Source organism: Talpa occidentalis, unplaced genomic scaffold (assembly GCF_014898055.3).
Source record: "Talpa occidentalis isolate TD23 unplaced genomic scaffold, MPIMG_talOcc4v2.1 talOcc4.10, whole genome shotgun sequence".
Lineage (NCBI taxonomy): Eukaryota > Metazoa > Chordata > Mammalia > Eulipotyphla > Talpidae > Talpa > Talpa occidentalis.
Window position 1 is genome coordinate 97,018,024 of NW_023600993.1, and position 22,866 is coordinate 97,040,889.

Here is a 22,866-nt window from a genome sequence, read left to right on the forward strand (position 1 = left end):
TTAAAAGTCATCAATGAACCCACGATGTTGGTCAGGAGGAGGGGCCAGGCTCTCTAGCAGGAGACTCTTAGGAGCGTCATCTGGTACATTTCGGCATTATCTAGCCAGACTCCAAATGCACCTGCTCTTTGACCCAGCTTTTCCTCTTCTCGAAAATTATCCTGCAGTTATACCCACAAAAGCACAAACGACATATGTATGAGGTTATTCACTGCAGCATTGTTTGTTGTAGCCAAAGATTGGAAACAGTGTCCGTGTCCATCAATAGGGGACTGGAGAGACAAATTTTAGAGTATCCCTAACAGCTGTTAAATAAAAGAAGGAGGAAGCTCTTTATGTACTGATATGGAATAATCTACAAGATGTATTGTTAAGTGAAAAAGGCGAGCGGTGTGTACAGTGTCTTTATAGCTGCCATTTGTGTAAAGAAATAAAGCAAATACATGTACCTATTTTCTTGTACATACATAGAATAGCTCGGGAAAGACACACAAGAAAATTACATTGGTTGCCTTGGGGACACAGACTGGGTAGCCGGGGGACTGGACAGGGTGAAGAATTTCCATTAAACATCCATTTGGACTTTCTGAATTTTGAACCTTCAAATGTATACTCTATTAAAAAAACTTAATATTTTTCAAGTGAATGAGTCCAAGATTTCACGGAATATATACACCAAGAGGCTACCTTTGGAGTTGCAATTACTGGGGATGGGAGTGACAAGCACTTTCTTTCCTGCTTTCTTATTTCTTTAATGTTTGAGTGTTTTCTACAATATATTACCTTTGCAAGGAGAAAAGAATAATGAAGATATTTTGTGAAAGAGAACACAATAACCCTGTTCATAGACCGGCATCCTCAACCCCTTCCGGAATAAAAACAAAACAAACACACAAATGAAAACTCCAACCTAAATCCATCTCCCCCCACCCCCACCTTGACCTTAGAATAAAATCCTGGTTTACACTTGGCTCAGTCGTGCAGCCTCTCAGCGCCACTTCTCAGCACACTGGCTCCCCCCAATCCTGAGTTGCTTGCAATTCCCCTCATGCCTCAGGCTGTTCTCTCCCTCCCAGTTCTGCAGGCACCATGCCCTCTCCCTGGAGCGCCCTTCTCTGAATCTTGGTTGGCCCAACACCTTTTTCTGCTTTGGAGATCTGATGCTTCTCTTCTGAGAACCTCGCGTCCCAAACATGGGTCTGGATGCCTGTCCCCTGCCCCCAGAAATCAGTCAGCCCCACGTCGTGTTGGATAAACATCTGGGTCTGGCGTTTCACCTCTTGCCTTCACTCCTGGTGTCCCTTAGTCCAGGGACACCCCCTGGGAGGGGAGCCCACCCTTGCAACCGGCCACTCCCAGCTGTGCAACCTCCAGCGAGGCAGTCACGGCTCTGAGCCTCAGTCTCCTCTGCCTGACACTCCTGGAAAGCCACTCAGGAGCTCCACCAGGTTGAGAGAGGATGAGCCGGGGGCTGCGGCAGGGGCGCTGCGCCCTTGCTTGCTGGCCTTGGGGAAGGGTAGGCGCGAAGGAGCCATTCTTCTTTAATGGGCCCTGTCTTTCCATCAGATCTTTAACAACTGCCATTTGAACTGAGCTTTCCAGACTGCTCAAAGGTGCCCTTCGCCAGCCGCCCTGCAAACACTTAGAACCGACCCCATAATGGCTACGGACACACCTGTCTCAAGGATGTTTAGCTTTAGCTCCAAGGATGCGGAGCCCTTGGTTCAGGCCTGAGAAGTTCTTTCCGGGAACCCACAGTGGCCGCGTCCTGCCTGGTTTTCCTCCTGGTCTTCAGGCATCTCCCACCCCATTCTTTTCTCTTCCTCTGTCCTCCCGCTTCCTGCCTGGCTGACCCCCCTGTCTCCGTGACCTTGGGGTTTCCTGGAGCTGGCAAGATGCTTCGGCGTCCTTGCTCGACAGCAGCGCGGTGTGGTTAGAAGGCGGAGAGCGGCCGGCCAGCCCGGGGCTGCGCCCCACAGCGCCCGCTCCCTGGGCACGCCCAGGCCCCACCCCAAGAGTGCTCGCCCCGCCCCGCCCCGCCCCCGGCCCGCCCTCACCTGTCTTGGAGTCCACGGTGAAGTGGTGCTCGCCGTCCAGCACGCTGTACACCAGCCGAGCGCTGCTGCCGTAGGTGGGGTCGTCCGCATCCGAGGCCATCACCTGCATCACGGAGGTGCCTGGGCCCGAGGGACCAAGCGGGGCAGGGTCAGGGCCCGGGGCTCCTCCAGCCCCAGGGAGTCCCCGCCGGATTCCCCACCCAGGCCTGGGCCGCGGTTCCAGAGGACCAAGCTGTCGGGACTGGAGTCAGACGTCCCTTGGGGGGTCCCCAGCTGCGGGCCTCTGCAGGGGAGGCCGCCTCTCTGAACCTGGTTCCTGTTCAGCAAAGTCGGGCCCAACCCCGGCCCTCGTGCAGGAGGTGGAGGGCGTGCATTTTAGCCTCCCAGGGCGAAGCAGCCCCTCCTGTGGGGTGGGGGCGGCGCCTGCACCCGCCCAGGGCGCCACTGAGCCAAAGTCGGGACTGGAAGCACGTCCTGGCTCCCAGCGCCGCCTTCCTCAGCCCCCTCCACCCGGCAGGAGCCCTGGGGACAGCCTGGGGCAACCAAGTTTACGGGGGACTCAGAGGCCAGGGTGGCTTCGCCCAGGCGGGGGAGGGCAGCGCCCCGCTTCCCGGTCCTGCACCCAGCTGCCCTCCCCGCCCCTCCCCCAGCGCCCAGACAGCCCCGCCCCCGGGCACAGCCGGCTTTTCCACATGCACCGCACGTTCGCTTCTGGGGAGAGTATAAATTGGATAAAAGTCCATCAAACAGTGGCAATTAAGTTATTGATTTTCGACGCTGCCTCATTAAACCGGGAGCTTCTCCCGGCCTGTCCCAGAGATGGCTCTAATTTGACATCATGTTCAATTTGACCAAAGCAGGGTTTGGGATGTGAAGCTGGACAGGATCGGGGTGAGGCAAGGCTTGGGGGAAGGGGCGAACGGAGGGGAAGGGAAAGCCCTGGGGTCCAGGTGAGCCTTTCCAGAAAGGAGGGGGCGAGGTTTCCACTCCCAAGGAGGAGTCTGGGGAAGCTCAGGATATAATCCAAGGTGCAGGAGACTGAGACTTCACTTCGGAAAGAGGCCGTCTTCTGGTGCCCCGCTGGTGAGGGCCAGGGCCCAGGCCTCGCGGGGTTCTGGGTGGGCCCCTCTTGGGGCTGGGCTGGCTCTCTGGGATGGCAGAGCAGCTGCTGGGAGGTGAGGCCAGTTCACCGGCTGGCTAATGAGCGAGGCTCTGAAGTGCTACTGCAGCAATTCTGCTAAGCCCAGCCCACCGCAGCCTCTCCCGCCTCCAGCCTGGGGCCCTCGATCATTCCAGACAGACACATGTATTTATTTTTCACTCTTTTGCATTTCTCATTTCCCTCTCCGTACCCCCCTCCCAGCCTGAGCTCCTGAACCGGCCCTGCAATGCGCTTCTCTCTTTGGCAGCTCCACCTCCATGTCAACCCTGTCAGAGCTGCCGGAGATGCTGGGGAAGTGGCTTGGGCAAGCTCCCTCCTGCCTCATGTTTGGTGCCCAGAGGTCTCCCACTCAGGGCCAAGGGCACAATCGATCGCAGGTGCTTCCTAAATACAGCACGAGGAGAAAGGAATAAACTAGATTGGCTTCACCAGCTCCTTAAACTGATCACGTCTAATCCTTGTAGCATCTAAGGGTGGGTACCTCTAAATTACAGGTGAAGAAACAGGTCACACAGGGGCAAAGACTTGACCAAAGACAGAGAGTGAGGAGGTGGTGGGACTTGAACTCAGGACTCGCTGAGGCCAAACCCCTTCTGGCTCCTGACTCAGCAAAGCTCACTGACTCTGGGGGTGACGGCCCAGTACACTGGGTCTGTGACTGAGGACTCGGCCATGTATTAGCAGGTTGACCTTGGGTGTTCCAGTTCCCCTTTGTGCCTCAATTTTCTCATTTGTGGAATGAGGGTGATAGGACTACCTAGGATCATTTTGAGAATTCAAATAGATTTCCATATTCAGCACTGAGAGCAATGCCTGACCCAGGCTAAGAACTCAATAAATGCAGGTTGTTGACGTCTCAGGAGGCACTGCATGCCAGTGTACAATAGCACAATCATGCCTCCCTCACAGACACACTGAAATGGGAGAAGAAACGTAATGCATTAGGCTCATGGTGGGTGCTCAATAAATAGCGGCTGTTGTAACTGTCAGGAGAGAGGGCCTCGTTGTCACACCCCTCTCCATGTTCCCCCTACCCCACCCCTTTAGCAAGGTACATGCTGGGCTAAGTGACCCCCCAGGGACATGGTTGAGCTTTCTCTCTCTCTCTCCTTCCCTAGCTCCCTCCCTCCCTGGCTGCATCCCAGGGACTCCCTCAGGGATGATGGAATCATTTCCCCAATCCGGGATTCTTTATTGCAGCCATTACAGTTAATGCCGACACGTGGGGATGGTGAAGGGTCAGTGACTCACCACTGGCTCTCCAGGCCCTACAGACTCCCACCTTCCTCACAAGGCAGCAGCTCCCCAGAGTTGGCAGAAAAAAAGGGTGCCAGGCTTTTGGCTGCTGTGGGACCACCTCAGGGTTACCCCCCACCTCAGATCCAGCAATTTGCACTTTACAGAACATTATCATGCCCTTCTCTTCTTCAGTCCTCAAGCAAGCTCTACGCTTTACGATGTAGGTGCCGTGGTGCTGATGGGCCTTTAACTGTCAGCTCCAGGGGGTGGAGGTGCAGGGAGGTGCAGGGAGGTGCCCTGTTTTGTAGTATTTACTGACTTCCATGGTATTAATACTCCCACCATGGCCAATTTCAAGTTACCAGTGTAATGTCAAGTGGCTCATGAAACTCCTAAAAATTGGTATTTGACTCTCATGAACCGTTATGAGCAGATTCCACACCTTCCTGCATCTTTCCCATTTCACAGATGAGGAAACTGCTACGCACAATGAAGCATGAAAATGTGAATTAATAATGAAACCCATTCTTATATATCATTATTCAGTGACAATGATAGATTCCATTTATTAAATAACTACTTTTAGATGTGATAAGCCCTTTGTATAAAAAAGGGAATTTATACAATAAAGCCTGGAGGTAAGCTCTATTAAGATTTCTACTTTACAGATAAGGAAAGGGAGGTGAAGTTAGGTAATGAACTCCTTGTGTTTCAATTTCTTTGTGATATGGGTGTAACAGTACTCCCAAGCTCTCAGGATCACTGTGAGAATTCCAAGTTCCAAATTCAGCACCGAGGACAGTGCCTGGTTAAATTTACCTGGCAAGAGTAAAGGCAGGAATTAAACTCAGGTTTAGCAAATGACACAATCCACAGGTATCTTGCCTAATACGGTGGTAGGAGGGGAGTCAGTAGGAGTAGAAATAGACAAGCAAGTCTATTTCCACTCTGACTCAGAAAGGAAGAGTCCGAGAAAGGAGAGGGAGGGTTGAGAATGCCAAGTCATTAGAACAAGATCTCCCCCCCCCCCCGCCCCAACATTTGGTCAGGGGTTGGCTGGGATGAGCTGTTCACTGTCCAAGGTGCTGCCAATCCTTCTACATGGGGCTAGGGTCTTAAATCTGGGCTGGAGCAGGAAGGGTTACCCAGATGATTCTTGGGTAAACAGGATCTCAGAGTGCAAGGCTCCAGTGGAATCTGAGGTATGGAAAGGCTGGTCCTTGGAGAGCACAGAAACCAGTGGTTCTCAACCTGACTGCACATTAGAATCTCTTAGGAGCTTTAAAATAAAACTGATGCTGAGCCCCATCCCAAACCAATTCAATACGATTCTCTTGGGGTGCAATGCAGGCAAGGGTATTTTTCAAAGCTCCCACAGTGGTTCTAAAGTGCATCACACGCAAATAATTGATGCTCTAGACCCAACCTCTGATTGAATGGATGGGGAAACTGAGTTACAGAATGGCCCAACACTTTCCCAAGGTTACACGATAAGTATTGCAGGGAAAGATTCAAACCCAGATCAGTGTGACCAGCATGCCCCCCTCCTGGACACACCGTGCTGTACTGAGATGACACCCTGAAGGGAGCAGCAAGGATGTCACATGCCACCCAGTCGGCAGTTGGCTCCTTCCAGGCAAAATCAGCACGAGAAGTAGGAGGTTCCAGAGAGATGCTGCTCACACCTCCGTGGAGACCGATGGGCTTTGGTATCAGAGTCTTGGATCCAAAACCTACCACTTCCTCACTCCCCCCATTTCCTCCTCTGTAATTTATGGGCGCTTACGCTGGCTCTCAGAGATGCTATCGGGATTAGAGAGGTTTGATCTAAGTGGCTGGTGAAGCCAGGCATATAGAGGGAACTCAAGAGTTCATTTCTAGGGCCACCCCTGGTGGTGCGGGCAGTTGAGCGCTGCGCTGTGAAGCTGTCGGCAGCCTCTGCAGCACCAGTTCGATCCCGGCTGGCCGGCAAGGGTCCCACATGGTGCGGCAGACCTCTCCTGTCTCGCCCGCTGCTCCCTTCAGCAGTGTATTTCTTCAGTCTGCCTGCTCTGCTCTCCCCTCTGTCTCTGGTGAATCCTCTCACCCTCCTGCAAATCTGGCCTGTACCCCGGTTCTTGTATAAATAAATAAATAAATCTTAAAAAAAAAAAGAGCTCATTTCTATTCTATTCTCTTTTCTCTGTATAGTCAGAAGATCTTGGGAGCCAAGCCCTCGCCCTGAGTGGGAGACCCTTGGGCACCAGCATCAGGAGGGAGGGGGCTTGCCTGCTCATCATGTTTGGTCATCTCAGTGGCTCTGACATCATTTGTCATGGAGCCAAAACTGGAAGCCATGTTCTAGCTCCCAGGCCAGACTTTTTCATTTCTTCCCCCTAACCCTCACTACGTGCGAGTCCAATTGAGGCCCAGACTTGGGCCCCAGAAACCCCAGGAGGGGTCCCCAGCTGGCCCAGGGAGGAGGTGGCCTATGCAGAGTGGAGTTCGGAGATTAGAGATATAAATTCTCAGTCCAGCTCTGCCCTGGGCTCTCCATGTGGACATGGGAAAACTCCCTGAACTGCCTGGGCCTCAGTCCTCCTTCTGTAAAATGCAGATGACACTTTATCCTTCCTGCCTCCCAGGGTGAGGGAGACCCCTTCATGAGACAAAGAGCCATTTGGAAAAGAACGGAGTCCTCAACCAAGGTGACCAAGTGTCATTATTATGAAGATGTTTATAAGTATTATCATCCTTCCTCTTCCCTACCTCCCTTTGCTGGCCTGCTGGGCCTGGGGAAACCCTCAGCTCACATTTAGCTTCTCAAACATTTATAAAAAACGAGTCCCACCCCCTGCTGCTGCCAGAACTGCACAGAATGCTTTCTATTAAAAATTAAAAACCACTTGTCGAGTCCCTGTGTATGCTCAGATTACACAGGAAACAAGCCCCTCTCAAACTCACCCTTGGCCGCCTCCCTCCCAACTCCCTCTGTGACCATCACTGATAATGCCTGCTCAGTGGACTGGCCTCGACCCTGCTTCCCACTACCCAGCCAGGACAGTCTAATGTAGACGAATGACACCCGGGAGAGCCAGGGAAGTGGCTCCACAGATGGGGGGGTGGGGAAGGCAAGCCCAGAGGCAAGGGACAGAGAAGGTGGCAGGGAGAGATGGGGCCAAAAAGTGGGTCAGAGACACAGAGACAAGGGACAGAGTCAGACAGACAGAAAGTGGGAAAGATACACAGATGCACAGGGAGAAATTGGGACAGAGACATGGATGAAGATCAGATAGGCAGAGACACAGCGAGACAGAGAAAGTGGGACAGAGACTGTATGACAGAAAGAGGCAGAAACACAGAAGGTTGGACAGTAGAGTTATAGAGAAGCAGGGACAGGGAGATGCAGATGAAACCTGAGGAGAGTGGGAGAGAGCAGGAGGGGGCACAAGAAGGCAATTTTGGCCCGATGAGGTGAGCGTACCCCTATATCACAAACACACACCTGTCCAGAGTCTCTAGGGGATCCCAGAACACTCTCCTTTGGTTCTGCTCACGGACCCCAGCCATGAACGTGCAGGCGACCCTAAGTGTGTGTATGCATCAAATATGTGCCCCTTCCTCCCCACAGAAGGCCCTTCTACCATCCCAAATTGAGACCCACTCGTACTTCTGTCCCCTTGACATTCAAAAAGCTCACTCTGTTCAATAGTCTGGTATCCTGGGATGTTTGGGGCAGCAGCATTCCAGGTGTCTGCAACAGCACTCCTCTGCCAGCTGCAGAAAGCCAACTTTTCTTGCTTAAATTTGGCTCTGTCCAGTTACCCAGCACCTAGAGAACACCCCCGAGGGCAGGGTGGTGGCGCTGTCACCTTTGCATCTACCGCCACATGGGCACAAGGCCTGGCATAGGGAGGGTTCTTCTATTTGTAGAATAACTTGCAGATGGAAAAGACAAGGATAGACACTTCCCTGTCCAGATTACCTGGGCCGCTGGGCCATCTCCTGAGGGCCAGGGCCTCTGCTCCTCTCTACCACCTTTCCCCACCAGAAACCTCCTGGTGTCCCGTCCCCCATCCTGGGTGGTGAGAGCCAGTGCCGTTGCTAGGCAAGGAGATATTGCACATATAGATCTTCCTGGACTTTAATTAAAAACATCTTTAGAAGTTGTCTCTGCAGAGGCCAGCAATTGATTCCTGGCTTGGGCCTGCGGGTTGCTGAGCCACACTCTCTCTGGCTGTAGATGGGACAATCGGAGACTCCCGGCCTGCTCCTGCCCTTCCCAAATGAGACCCTCGGGGAACACACCACCTCCTGCCCCCCTTCCTTCCTCTCTGCCCCTCCCTACCTCCTCCACACTGATGTAGGAATCAGTCAGTGTGAGATACCAATTTTATGTCCCTTCCTCTCTTGAGTCTCAGTTTCCTTAGCTGTAAAATGGGGGTGTCAGCATTTAGCCCAAGAGAGTTCCTGGGAGGGTGAAATGAGATTAGAAAGGCGAAGGTGCTTTGCAAACTAAAGCTTTGTGCAAGTTAAAGAAGTGGTTGTGACCATTTCTCATGCTGAGGCAAGTAGCTGGGCTTCTGATTTTCAGTGCTAGGTCTGGTTTTGGTGCCACTTCTCACTGTGGAACCTCAGGCAAGTGACTCTCTGTATTTATTTCCTCATTGCTAAAATGAGGACAGTAATACCTGCCCTGCTTATTCTCCAAGATTGTGAGAATCAAGGGAAATAGCTCTGTGAAAGCATTGTTGGCTGATAGCTATTATTTAGTGAATGTCCCAAGAAGTGCAGACTGTACTACAAATCAGTCTTATTCCATCTATTAAAGATGCTGCTCACAGAGGAACTGGAAATGCATGGGAAATTGGCTGTGGCAGGGCCCCATTCCACAGTCAGTTGAGCCACAATCCCGTGGTCCAGCAAGGCCAACTTCATGGCATATTGTTGCCACTTTCTCCTTCCTTTGCCAGAGGCAGACATCACTAATTGATTGCGGCATTCTTTTCTGCTGAGCCTGAATGAGACCTCAGGCTCCTTCTCTACGATCACTATCAATTGATCACAGTTGACACCAGAGATAAAACTCATCTGCCACCACTTTGAAGTCAGGGGCTGTGTCTTGTTCTTCTTTGCATCCCCACATACCTACCAAAGTGCCATGTACATAGTAGGCACTAATATATGTGTTTTGAACTGAAAGCAACTGCTTATTTTTCTAATCCCTTAGGGCTATATATAAAGGAGGTGCTAATAAATGTTTGCTAAGTTGGGTGACTCAGCTTTGCAACCCCATGGAGCCAAGTACACTGGAGGCCTTGTATATAATGGGTGCTAATAAACATTTGTGGATTTAATTCAATTACTTATCTTTACATCCCCTGCAGTGCCCAGAATAAAGCAGTGGCTAATAGATGTGTGTTGGATTGATCTTCTCATTTCTGTATCCTCAACAGTGCCAAGTATACTGCCTTACACACAGTTGGCATTACAAGTAGGTGGAGTTGACCTGGGCATGGGAGACCCACAAGATCTTCTTGCTGTTCTCTGATCAGGTTGTGACACCCTAGGGGAAGGCTCTGGCCTCTCCTAATCCAACTCTTCTATACCAAAGCTCACTCCCCTGTTAATTCATTCGACCTCAAGCTTCACCTTCCCTCTCTCTCTGTTGACGACTTCCAAATGGTGTCTCTAGTCCCATTCTTACTCCTGACCTTCAGACTCAAAGTTCCAACTGTCCCCTGGACAACTCCATTTGGATTTCTAGCAGACATCTCAATCTCATCATGTCCAAATAATGCATTCTTCATTTTCTGCGGCAAACTGGCTCTTCCCGGAGCATTCTCCATACCAGCAACAACAGCTCCATCTCTCCAAATGCTTAGGCCAAGAACTTCAGCAGGGTTATTCTTGCCTCATCTTTCTCCCTCCCCACAGCCAGTCCCTCACAAACTCCCTTGGCTCTACCTTCAACATAGACCAGAATCCCAGATCTCAGCACCCTCACCGACCCAGCCCCTGTCACCTCCTGCCCGCACTACTGCAGCTGCCTCCTTATGGATCTCCTACTTCCAACCTTGCCCCCTACAGTCTCTTCAACATGGTGGCCAACAAGTCATCCTTTTAAAATGTGAGTTGGGTCATGTCACTCTTCAGCTCTCTGTCTTACTCAGAGTACAGCCCAGAACAACAAAGTGCTATATGATCTGGCTTCCTCCATTTCCTCCTCTCTTCATCCACACTGACCTCCGTGCTACTCCTCATACATGACAAACACACTGTGCCCCAGGACCTTTGCACTTGCTGTTCCCTCTGTCTGGAGCATTCTTCCTCTAACATAGTGTTTCTCCAGTGTGATCCCTGTGCCAGCAGCATAGGTGACACCTGGGAATTAGAAATGCAAACATTTCTAACATCCCAGACCTGCTGAATCAGAAATCAAGGGCGGGGGTGGGGGGGTGGGAGGCGGGTAACCATCTGTGTTTTAACAAGCCCTCCAGGTAATGTGGATGCACAATTAAGTCTGAAAACTACTGTGTCACATGGCTCCTTCGTGCATTCCCTGGATTCCTTCTCAGATCTTTGATTACATGTCCTCTGATAAACAGGAAGGCTTTCCCTGACCTCTCTATTTAAAATAGCATTCCCCCAGCATAACTCAACTCCCTTATTCTTCACAGCACTTTCTCCACAGGGCATATTATCTATTCATTTGTTTATTTCTTTTCTTCTCTCCCTGCTCTATATTGTAGGTGTCCCAAGACTCCCCCATGCCTGGAACTGTGCCTGGCACTGGTAGACACTCAATAAGTGTATGTTGCATGAATGATTCCCTTCAATGCTTGGCAGGGGGCTTGGGGGCCAGAGAGGGCAGGGAGTTGCCCAAGGTCAGGCAGGGAGCCAGGTCTCCCGACTGTCAGTTCCAGAACCGGCTTCGCTGCATTAGGCTCAGCTTGGCTGGCGTGCCCCTCCTCAGTAGCGTGGCTCATCGGAGGCCCCCGGGCACTCACTCGTCCTTCCCTTTTAAGCTATGAGTGGTTTAATTTGCAAGTGCCGCTGCCTTTCATGTCCCAAGCTGCGTCCCTGCTCCCTCTGATCTCCCAAGCTTCCCAGACCCCAGTGCAGCTTGTTGGTCCCACCCCCTCCAGTCCAGATCAGGAAGCTCAGTAATTGTGACTGATTTTCAAAGCCGCCTGGAGTCTCCGCAAGCACCTAGGTGTCAAATTTGCTTCCCCTTCAAAAAGTTGCTCAAATGAAATAAACTAATTTAATTTCTGCTTCCTCCCTCCTCCTCTGAGTTGCACAGTTTGTCCAAGTTGAGTCCTCCTGCCTGATTTGTTACCAAATGGAATGTGAGAGTAGGGGCACTGGAGGGGAAAGCGAGGCAGACTGGGGCTACTGGGGCTAGCACTCATGATGCTGGGCCTGGCTTTGCCATCTACTTTCTCTGAGTGCCCTTGAAGGAGCCCCTCATCACCTCTGGATCCCAGCTCCCCCATCTGTGACATGCAGACCCTTGCCACTCCAAAGAGTCTGGCACACAAGCTTAGGGATCTGCTTGGTCACTGTTGCGCTATGTGACTGTGGGTACATCTCCTCTCCCTGAGCCTTGGGGTCCCCGAGAGTTCAGTGGGGATGCTACCATCAGTCCTGCCATCTCAGAGTTGAATGAAGAGTGAGATGGTGAGATGAGCCGCCATGATGGATGGGGGGGGTGCTCCGCTTTGGAACCCCCCCAGGCACATTCATTCTCATTTCTAGAATGTAAGCTGCCTTGTCCACTTCCTTGCTTAAACCCTTCCCAGGCCATGTGCTTCCCTCAAGCCCTTCGGATATAACTCCTGCTCCTTTCTCCAGCTACCTTCCTCACTTTCTCAATGTGGAAATGTGCAGATCAGTTTTGTGGGGCAGGGCCAATTCTTCTCAGACCAGAGCTTGAGCTCGGGAGTGGAGCCGTCTAGATCTAGGAAGTCAAGGGCTTGAGCTACTTCTGACTTGCTTTGTGACCTTGGACACATCACTGCCCCTCTGAGCCTCAGTTTCCCCACTTGCAAATTTGATTTCCAAGTATTATAGGATCTGGCTTCTAGTACCTCTTCTGACCCATCAGACCTGCTGGGCTTTGAGAGTCTATGTATCTTGCCAATGACAACATCTACATTTATCTCTCCAGCCCAGACGTTTCCACTGAAACTTTATATTGAACTGCCTTTGTCAAGATCTCCACTTGGCTGCCTAATAAGTACCTCCAACTTAGCATGTCTGATTCCAAACTCCTGATGTCCCTTCATCCTCCAAATCTGTTCCTCCTTCTGCTTCTCAGTAAATGGAAATTCCATCTATTTAATTGCGTGGGTCAAAATCTCGATAGTCATCCTTGAATTTTCTCTCTCACACCTCACATCCACTCCATTAGCAAATGCTTTCAGCTCTACTTTCAAAATATATCCAAAAGCCGACCTCTTTTTAGCACCCTTGCTGGTACCATCTTGTCCCATGTCATCATCATTACCTGCCTAAGTAAGTGCAACAGCCTCCTCAACAGGCAATCTGCTCCTGTCCATACCTCCCCCCTCCCCAGCTAATCTTCATGGAGCAGCCATGGCATCTTGTTAAAATGGAGTCAGGTCATGGGGCTCTTCCGAACAAGCCCTTCCACTGACTTCTTGGCTTGCTCAGCCTGAAAGGCAAAGCCCTGACTGTGGTCTACATGGTTGCATGACCTGGTACCTCTCTGCTTCTCCTTGGGGCCTTTTGTGCCTGACTGGACCCTCTGCCTGGCATGCGCTTCCTCCTGGTCCAGGCTCACCCCCACCCACTAGGCCCGCCGCCCACCTGTGGGTGAGAGCTCGGCCACACTGCCGATGTAGGGGCCGTGCAGGAAGCGGGGCTCGCTGTCGTTGATGTCCTGCACCTTGATGATGAACTCGGACTCGGGCTCCAGCAGGCGGTTGGTGGCGCGGTCCCGCGCCTGCGCCCGCAGCGTGTAGAAGGTCTTCTGCTCTCGGTCCAGGCGCTCCATGGCGTGGATGTCGCCCGTCAGCTCATCGATCAGGAAGATGGTCCCAGCACCCTCGCCCGAGATGGTGTATTTGATGGCCCCATCACCCTCGTCTGAGTCCGAGTGGATCTGGGGAGGCAGGAGGAAGGCAGGGTGCAGATTGGTACGGAAGCATCTTGGCCCCCTCCCCATCACCTCAAGTCTCATAGGGGGACTGTTCCTAAGCCCACCTCTTCCTCAACACACCCATTCTTCAGTGACAAACTGGGGTCCAGGGAGACACGCCTCGCCCCACGCCCCAGTGTCCAGGGTGTCTCAGCAGATCCCCACGCTCTCCCTGCGCCAGCCTTGCCTCTGTAATCTGTACCCCCCACTCCCGCAGCCAGAGCTGTCCACCTCAGAGGCAGATCTGTGCGTGCTCCACCCCACAGCCACTTGCCACTCTTTCATGGCCTCCCAACGCCTTTATGGAGTAGTCCGGGGCCATCTCCACCTGCTCTGCTCCTACTTGGAGCTCCCTGTCCTTATTTCTCTGCCTACTGAAAGTCTACTCACCCTGCAAAGCTCAGCTCAAATGCCAGCTCTCCCTGAAAGCTTTTCTAGACCCCCACCTGCCTCCTAAGATCTGTGCAGCACATCAAGCCATCCCTACAAGTCCAGTGCACAGGATCACTGTAGCCAGTGCTTCCCAAACCCGAATGTGCATGCGAATCACCCGAGGAGCTCATTAAAGTGCAGACTCTGATGCAGTAGGTCTGGGGGTTGCTGTTCCTACAAGCTTCCAAGCTGCTGTCCATGACCTTGTTCCGGGTTGTAGGTCCATCTCTCTCTAGGCTTTGAGCCTCACCCCTTCCCCCCTCTGCCCCAGCTTAGGCCTGGTAGCTTGCTCATCTTGGTACTGGAGAGCCAGCCTCAGCCCTTGGCACATGGTGGGCACAGGGAGGGAAGAGATAGATGGGGAAAGAAATGTAACTGGAAGGAGCACCTACTATGTGCCAGGCACTGTGCTCAGTGATTTATGGACATATTTAGTTCAGTGTTCTTTAAAAAAAAAATACTAGAGTAGGTCTTGTTATCCTCATTGTGCAGTTGTGGCTTTTTTTCCTCCCATTTTCCTAATGAGGATTAAATGGGATGATTAGCTCAAGGTCAGACTGCTGGAGGAACTGGCCTGATTCATAGGCCGGACTTTCTGCACGCCATCTTCAAGCCTCCTGGGGGGAGCCCCAAGGAGGGAGAGGCAGTATAGCCTGGCCTTGGCTCCAGCATCATCTCCCTGTGTGTCCCGCACTAGTCACTGCACCTCTCTGGGCCACGGTCACCTCCTCCGTAGCATGAGATCATAACAGCACCTCCCTCCTAGAGGAGCTGGCAGGCTACCTGAGCTGCAAGTCCACAGAAAGCCCTTGGTACCAGCCTGGCACCATGTGACACTTACAATATTTAATGGCCAGCATGGCAGGGGCCCTGCCACCGAGTGGGGCCTCAGCTGGGCCCTGCTGGGTCACCGGGATGTGGGAGGGCTGAGGGAGCTGGGGGTGGCAAGGAGAGGGACTATTTACTAGAGGACTGAAGCTTTTTCACTGTTTTAACAGCAGTACAACCATACCGGCATGTACTAGCTGAAAATCAGCCCTGCCTGAGACATAATAAGTGTCCAATAAATGGTAGTTATCGTTATTATTATATTATTACTAAATGTTGGCTATATATAACTGGGATTTAATCCAGGCACTCTTAGGCTCCAGATCCCTGGCTGCTTTCACTGCACCTAGATCTCTCGGGCAAGGAACCAGCAGGACGTTCCCTTGCTCTCCCCAACAGAACACGTAGGTCCAGTCCCTCCAGTGCCCGAGAGGCGGAGGAAACCGCCTGGGAGGAAGCCATGACCTTGGCCAATCCCTGCTCCTCTCTAAGCTTCCACAGAGATCACTGTGAATGACAGAATCCCGGGGGCCCTTTTGGGCAGGACGCCGTGTACCCCTGCCTTGTCAGCAGGTTAACAGGTGCCAATGAAGTGGTCCTGGAGGGGGCCGAGGGCCCACCCCTGCCATGCAGGAGGCGCCCGGGTATAAATTCTGCTGGTGGAACTTTGTGTCTGAAAGGTGGATTATAGAAGTGCCATTTGGAAGATTGAATGGCCCATAAACATTTTCATATTTCATTAGCCGATTAATGGGCATCTCTCTCTTTTTGGCGAGTCTGCTGATTCTCAGCAGAAATTGCGGGGAGTAAATGGAAGCGTCTGGTGGAACCTTTCCGGGTCCCCGTCCTATTATAGATTGCCCCAATTAATGCCCGTCCTGGGCTCCACTGAGAAGCCTTCTTCCTGTCCAGTTACTGTTAATAGATTTCTCATAAGTGGCTGGATTGTAAAAACCTCATAACTCAGTTTAATGCCCCCAATAAAATTATCTCAGGACGTCGGCCCTGAATCATCGGCAGTGCAGGGATGAGACCTCCTGTTTGCTGTTTATGCTCTGCCTCCACCTTTGGGCAAAAGGGGAGTTAGGGACAGGTGAGAGTGGACCTTTCCCTTTTGGGGTGCCTCCACCCACTTCCCAGCCTGACCTGGTGTCCACTCAGCAAACATTTCTGAGCATTGTGGCAGAATAGATGCCACCCGGGAGGATGCTATAATCTTGTAAGTCGTCATCATGCCATTTGAAACATTATTATTCCCGTTTCTCAGATGAGAAAACTGAGGCACAGAAAAGGGAAGTCATTTGCCTTGTCACTCGGGGGAAGCCGAGCTCCCGACCCCCTCACTCACTCATGTTATGAATGTGGGATTGTTAATTTTACCTGCTGAGTCCATGTTCCCTACCTGGCGCAGGTGCACTCAGCATTAAAGGAGAGCATGTTTGCAATGACCTAAGCGCTTTGTAGAGAGTTGCCTTCTTTCCCTTTCTACCTCCCAGCTTCCCCTCATGTCCCTACAGCCCTTGCCATTTTAACTCAGACCCTGAAGGGGTCACTTCTGATTGCGAAGTGGGAAAGAGGAATGGGCACAGGAGGGGACCTCATCCATGTTCGTCTGTGAAGAGGGACACGGAGCTCACGTGGAGCGACTCTCGGGGGCCACAGAGTCAGGCGGGGCTGATCCACAGGCGGGAGCTGTGCATTTGGTGGGGTTGGGGCTGCCTGACCAGCGCCTGACTCGGGGGTGGAGAGGATGTGCCTGGGGCTTTATCCCACAGATACTTCTCAAGACTCACAACTATGAGCAGAAGCTGGAGGATGATGCTCATTTATTTGGCACCTACTATATGCCTGACATGCGGGCCCATCTCTGCAGAAATCTGAGCTCTGGAGCATAGGCGCGTGCCGCCCTCCCCTTTTCCAGGTGGAGGGACTGAGATGGGGCCAGGACAGTTTGACTCCAAGGCATTGGTAGGTCCCTCTGCAACCTCGAGAATCTGGCTGGTCCACTTACAGTGTTTCTGGCCAAAGAGGGAGAAAGGCAGAGGGAGCAGGTGGCGGGGCGGCCACTGGGCCATATGGCCGGGAGAGGCCTGAACACCGTCTTTTGCCCTGCACATGGCAGGCCACAGTCATTGGTGGCCTCTTCTAGCTGAGCCTCTATTTCATTGTTTGGAAAAGGACTTGAACTCACAGAATAGGAAAACTGATGGGATTCAGGAGCAGCAGAGTGCCAGCTTCTGTTTAGTCACTGGCCTGCTGCAAAGGACTGACCCTCAGTATTCTCATGTGAAAATAGGACAAGTGTCTGAAGTTTCATTCCTGGCACCTAGCAGGTGTTCTGCACAGAACTTCCCTCTCCTTCCCCTTCCTGGTCCTCAGAGGGATTGAGATCACCTGCTTCATCTCTTGCCACAAGAACCATAGGCCAAACCCTGATCCACTGGAGATACAGAGGCATCACCCAATACCTTCTCGTCTTTTAAGCTCAACTTGTTTCCTCCTCCAGGCAGCCTTCTCAGGTGCCCTTCATTTGAATGAAGAGCCCTCACCCTGCTCCATAGCCTTCCCCCATGCACACTCCACTCTGCTCCGTGCTCCCGTCACTCCTCAGTGTTGCACCTCTGTGCCTCCGGCTCTCATGGGCCTCGGGACAGGTCTCTGTCTGAAACCCCCATGCCTGGCACATACTAGTGGCCTGGGTGCTGGGAAATGGAAATGAATGGTCCAATGCTTGCTCTTCAAGGTGGTGCAGAGAAAATGCATGGGCACTAGGAGAGCTGAGTGTGTTTGAGAGTGTGTGTGTGTGTGTGTGTGTGTACATGCACATGAGAGTGAGATTAGGAGCTCCTTGAGGAACAAGCATCTGGCTGTTCATTTTCATCTTCCCAGCATGCAGCGCAGGGCACAGCACCAAACATATTGAATACATGAATAATAAAAAGATACAACTGTCATTAGAATTCCCTAGCTATCTTCTGGAACTTCCGGAAGAGCCAGTTGCTCTGTGAAATCCCAGGTGCACATGAGCTATAGTAGGAGGAGACAGACACACTGAGCGCGCCAGGCACCATGCTAGACCCTTTGCTGTCGACCTCATTGATATCACTTAACGATCTTGAATCAGTGATTATTCTCTCCCCTATTGTACAGATTGGCAAACTGAGGCTCAGAGTGGGCCCATATCCTATCTAATGTTGCGCAGTGGACAAGAGGCAGGCCCGAGGTCAGTCTGACTTCACAGCATCAAGTGTGGACAGCCCTGGAGGAGACCCTCCCCTTAAGCCCCAGCCCTTGATCATAACCAATGTAAAAAACACAAGAGTGATGGTCCTGCATCCCATGGGGGGCTGAGAAATGGGATTTATGAGGCCATTAATTACTTCCTCCTAATTAAATCAAAATTAAATACGAGCAGAGGTACGTTTTCCTTATTAAAGACAATTAAACGGACAGTGTGGCTACGCAAATAAAACGAGTCCAGGATTTAAACAGCAAGCAAATGAAATCAAAAGCCTCCCCAAGAATGAAGGGTCTGTTCACGCCCGTGCTACTCGTAAACCAGGAGTTCATCAATTTTCTTTAAATATTAGCAACTTAATTAAATCTGCTCTCCTCCCCACGTTAATCCTGCTGTATATCTAAAATAGATCTCACCACCCACAGGAGTTGGTCATAAGTGCTGACCCCATAATTCTATCTTTAAAAAAAATTAAAAATCCTACCAAATCCACAGCCAGCTGACAGAAGCCTCCGGGGAAATTATGGTTAGGAAAGGGGATTAGTCAAAGTACCCAGATTGTATGGAAATGCTGGGAGGTGCTTGGAGGGCTGTGTTGTGAGAAGGTGGGGAGGTGGGGGCGGCTGCTCAGGGGGCTGGCTAGCCGCAGGGAGCTGTTGGTGTGAGGCCACAGCCCGGGGGCCCAGCGGTTCCTGCGGGTGCCGACAAGAACCTGGTGGTGAGTGATGGAGGAGGCGGTTGTAAAATAGGTTACCGTTGGGCCGGGTTCACTTTGCGGATGGTGCTGTTGCTAAGCTACCTTTGGAATTCGACAAGGACGGATGCTCTGAGTGGTTCCCTGGGGCGGGGGACCGGGAAGCAATGAATTAGCTGAAACCATAGAGAAGTCCTTTCTCCCTTAAGAACCAGAGAGTGTGGTGCGAGTGTGTGCGTGCATGCATATGTGTGTACACACCACCACTTGTACAGGCATGGGACTGGCTGGAGAGCCCAAGTGCATATTCCCGGGGTAAGAGGTGTGCTAGTGACCACTTGCCCTGACTTCATGGCAAGAAGCTGGATGTCAGTTTGCCAGGAAGGCTTCTGGGATTTGGGGTAGGTGCTCACAGCATCCTCGAAGATGTACCCAATATGGTGCATCTGTCAGCAAAGACCTAGAATAAGAAAAACTAGCATATGCCGGGAGCCAGGCAGGAGTCTAGCTTAACATATGCTAGCTGGTTGACCCTTCACCACAACCCTTTAAGGAGGTGTTAGCACAGCCCTACTCAGCAGATAAGGAAACTGGGGTGCAGAGTGGTTAAATAACATAGCCAAGGTCACAGAAATAATAAGCAGCAAAATGGGAATCTGAGCCTGGGTGTCCGGCTCCAGTTGCCCCCCTGAGCCACACGCTACGGTGCCTTTCTTTCATCGGAAAGTGTACTCTGGGCAAATGTTTGCAAAGAGATGGGAACTTCTCTTTCCTCCCAATGTGGTGTGCTTTTCTGGAAGTTACCTTGAGTGAGAGAGGAGGGGCTCTGGGTGCAGATGTCGGAGGGGAGGCGAGCACAGTCATGACAGCATTGGGGATGGCTCCTCCCCCAAGGGGCACAATGTTTGGCTCAAGTAGACACTGGACACAGGACACTTCAATTGCACTGGGTCAGGAGCCGGTGTCAGGAGGCCTGGTCTCTCAGGTTGGGTCTGCCACTGGGTTACTACGGGGTGTTGGCATGAAGTTCTCTGCTTCTGGCCTCAGTTTCCCCATCTTATAATGAAGAGACTCACTAGGGCCCTTCACCCACAGTCCGGCCCTTCCATCACTGCCAGACTGTGGGTCAGGGAGAGAGGGGTGGGGTGGGCTCGTGAGGTCAAGATGATAATGACTGGGTGGATGCAGGCCTAAGTGGTGAATCACAACTCTGCTCTGTGGGATGTGGGTGGCTGGGAAGACCTAGCTCAGAGCCCTGGCTGTGGGCAGACAACAGGGCCAGCTGCCCGAGCCCAGCACAGCTGATGATTGGGAGATGGGGCAGAGTCCTTCCCAGCCTCCAGGGTTTTCCTCGACCAAGGTCCTCCTCCCAGGCCCAAGAGTCTGGGAGGCATTTGGAGAATCAGGCAGCACTGGCCTCCAACACACAGAGGTTCAAATCCTGACTTAGCCACTTGCCTATTCCGTGACCTTGCCCTCACAGGACCTCAGATTCCTCAGATTCCTGTTGTCAGCAAAAGGCAACAATAAGTTTAACCTGGCAGTTTAAGAGTTAACTGCTTTATATGGGAATTTTAAAAAAGCAACGATAAACAAACAACAAGGTATGGGTTAGACATTTTATATACTCAGTTTTCTTTAACCCTTTCGACTACCTTAGGGAGGAGGCTGGTTTAGCCCCACTTACCCAGCTGAGAAGACTGAGGCCAGAGAAGCCAAGACTTACTTAAGGCAGTAATGGTTCATGGGTTAGGGGAACCAGGTCTGGAACTCCAGGGTACATGGCTCCCATGCCTGCATCCTCGGCTCCTTCACCACTAGCCATAGACTAGCCAGTGCGGTCCACCCTCCTCACCCTCTCACCCCACTCATCACCCCCACTTTCTCACTGGTCTGACTGGAAGTTGGGAGTCCTAGGCGCTGCCAATAGTCGGCGGGGCGACCTTGAGCAAGGACATGAACCTCTCTGAGCTCTGTCTGTCCAATGTCTGCTTTGTTCAGCTGTGAGAATCAACTTCAGCCACATGTATAGAGGGGAAAATAGCCAAGGACCAGGGACGACTGTCTACAGCAGAGAATTTCCTGCAAGGCAAACCCAAAGATTACATTAAGACTTTCCTCTCTTCCTTGTCAAGGGTCCTGATCCCTGAGCCTCTGAACAGAGCAGCTTGTTCAGACTCATATAAACACACGAGGAACTCCAGGATTGGGCTCGTCCATCTCTGCTGACCAAAACCTCCTACAAAGCTGATTGGCTTCAGCAGAAGCCAGAGAACTGACCCTGGCACCGCTCTGCTTTTCATGGCCGACAAGCACCCCATACCTTAACTGCTGGCATTTCTCTAAATAAGCCAGGCTCTTTCAGGCCTCGGAAAGTTTTTGCACAAGCTATGCTCTCTTCCCTATCAGCCTGATGAACTCCTATTCATACATCACAACCCGGCTCAGGTATTTTCTCCCCTGAAGCCCGGAGACCCCTTCTACCACAAAACCAGTCAACAGATACCATCAATTGGATGCCTACTTAGTGCCAGGGGCTGACTTTTTATGCACTGGGGTATCCACGACTCTGCGCAGGCCCTGAATAGCAGAGGGTAGAGCAGCCCACCTGGGTCCCAGGAGCTCAGGGACTGAATGGTTGAATAAAAGTCTTAACTCTTTATAATCTGAGGGCACAGATCTTCACCGCGGGCGACAGCGCGGCTCCCACATTTACTAACCCAGACTAACCAGACTAACCAGCATTTACATAGAGAGGTACAGGAAGTAGCAGTCATTCATTCTTTCACTTAATGAGCAGTTTGTGTGAACAGTGTCTGTGCTAGACACCGGGGATTTAATGGTGAACAAAACAAACACTAATAGGAAAGACATACATTAATTGCATAATCAAACAAACACATGCATAATTAAGTGTCATGAAGGAAAGATTCAGGGCCCTCTCGGCGGGCACATGACAGGGGAGGATGCGCGCACACACAGAGGGATGCTGCCCAGTGCACTGTGGTCAGGGATGGCTTCTCTGAGGAGGTGGCATTTGAGCTGAGCCCTGAGTGTGAGTATAAAGTAGGAGGAGCAGGCGGGGGCAGTTCAGGGAAAGGGAACAATGCAGGCAAAGCAGCAGTGGGGCATTGGAGGGAACTCAGAGTATGGTAGGAGGTGAGGCTGGCGGGGTACCCAGATCTTTGTAGGTAATGGGATGGACCCCACATGCCTGGGAAGTTTTGAAAAAAAATTAAGCAGGGCTGGGAAGAAGAGGTGTGTGACACCAGTAGTTTTGCAGACTTGTTTCTACCTTCTAGATGCATCTCACTGCCAAATGGACCAGGTTCACCTTCTGGACTGTAAAGCTTCAAAAGCCAGGGGGACTAGAGGGGGGCTGTGTGGGGTAGGGGGGCACAGTGCATGACCCTGATATCTGTCCTCCCCCAGCGTGACAGCTGGGAGGAGCCAACACGGGGTGGGCTGAGGGGGCGCAGGGAACCGGGTCCCTAGCACCTGCAGAGGGTGTCTCCGGGTGCTGCGGCGCAGGTGCGGGGGTTCACTTTACCTTGCCCACGTACAGCGGCTCGGTGCCCGTGTACTCCTCCACCACGAAGAACTGGTTCCACACCCAGCCGCGCTTCACGCGCCCCGGGCCCAGCGCGCTGTCCTGCTGGGCCCCGGGCGCAGGGGGCGCAGAGGGCGCAGGGGGCGCAGGGGGCGCCGGGGTGCCCGCAGCCCACAGGCGCCCCAGCAGCGGTGGCGGCGGGGGCAGCAGCAGCAGCAGCAGCACCGCGGGCGACAGCGCGGCCCCTGCGCGGAGCCCCCGCCCCTCTGGCCTCGGCCTCATGCTTGGCCTGCGCGCGGCCGCGGCCCAGGCGCATGGACGGCGGCGCCGGGGCTTCCCCGCCGGGTGGCACGACGGCGCGGCGCCGCGTCACATGGTGGCCTCCGCGCGGCCGCCGGGGCGCCGCCCCCGACGGGGCACCCGGACAGGCCCGCGGCCCTGGACGCCGCCCCGCCGGCCGCGGGGGCGCCCGGCTGCAGGGGAGGGGGCGCGGCCGCACCCGGGGCATGGACGGCCCCCGG

General features: G+C 52.6%; 1 protein-coding gene across 1 annotated transcript in view; it reads right to left on the bottom strand.

Annotated features, from left to right (window-relative positions):
• CDH22 (cadherin 22) overlaps window positions 1–22,627 on the bottom strand; it is a 64,025-nt gene extending 41,398 nt beyond the window's left edge. Inside the window, exons 1-3 of the mRNA XM_037499747.1 lie at window positions 22,346–22,627; window positions 13,273–13,567; window positions 2,058–2,177 (exon numbers count right to left, since the gene is read on the bottom strand). Coding sequence (XP_037355644.1) covers window positions 2,058–2,177; window positions 13,273–13,567; window positions 22,346–22,627 — 697 coding nt within the window. The remainder of the gene's footprint in view (window positions 1–2,057; window positions 2,178–13,272; window positions 13,568–22,345) is intronic.
• Window positions 22,628–22,866: the final 239 nt, after the last annotated feature.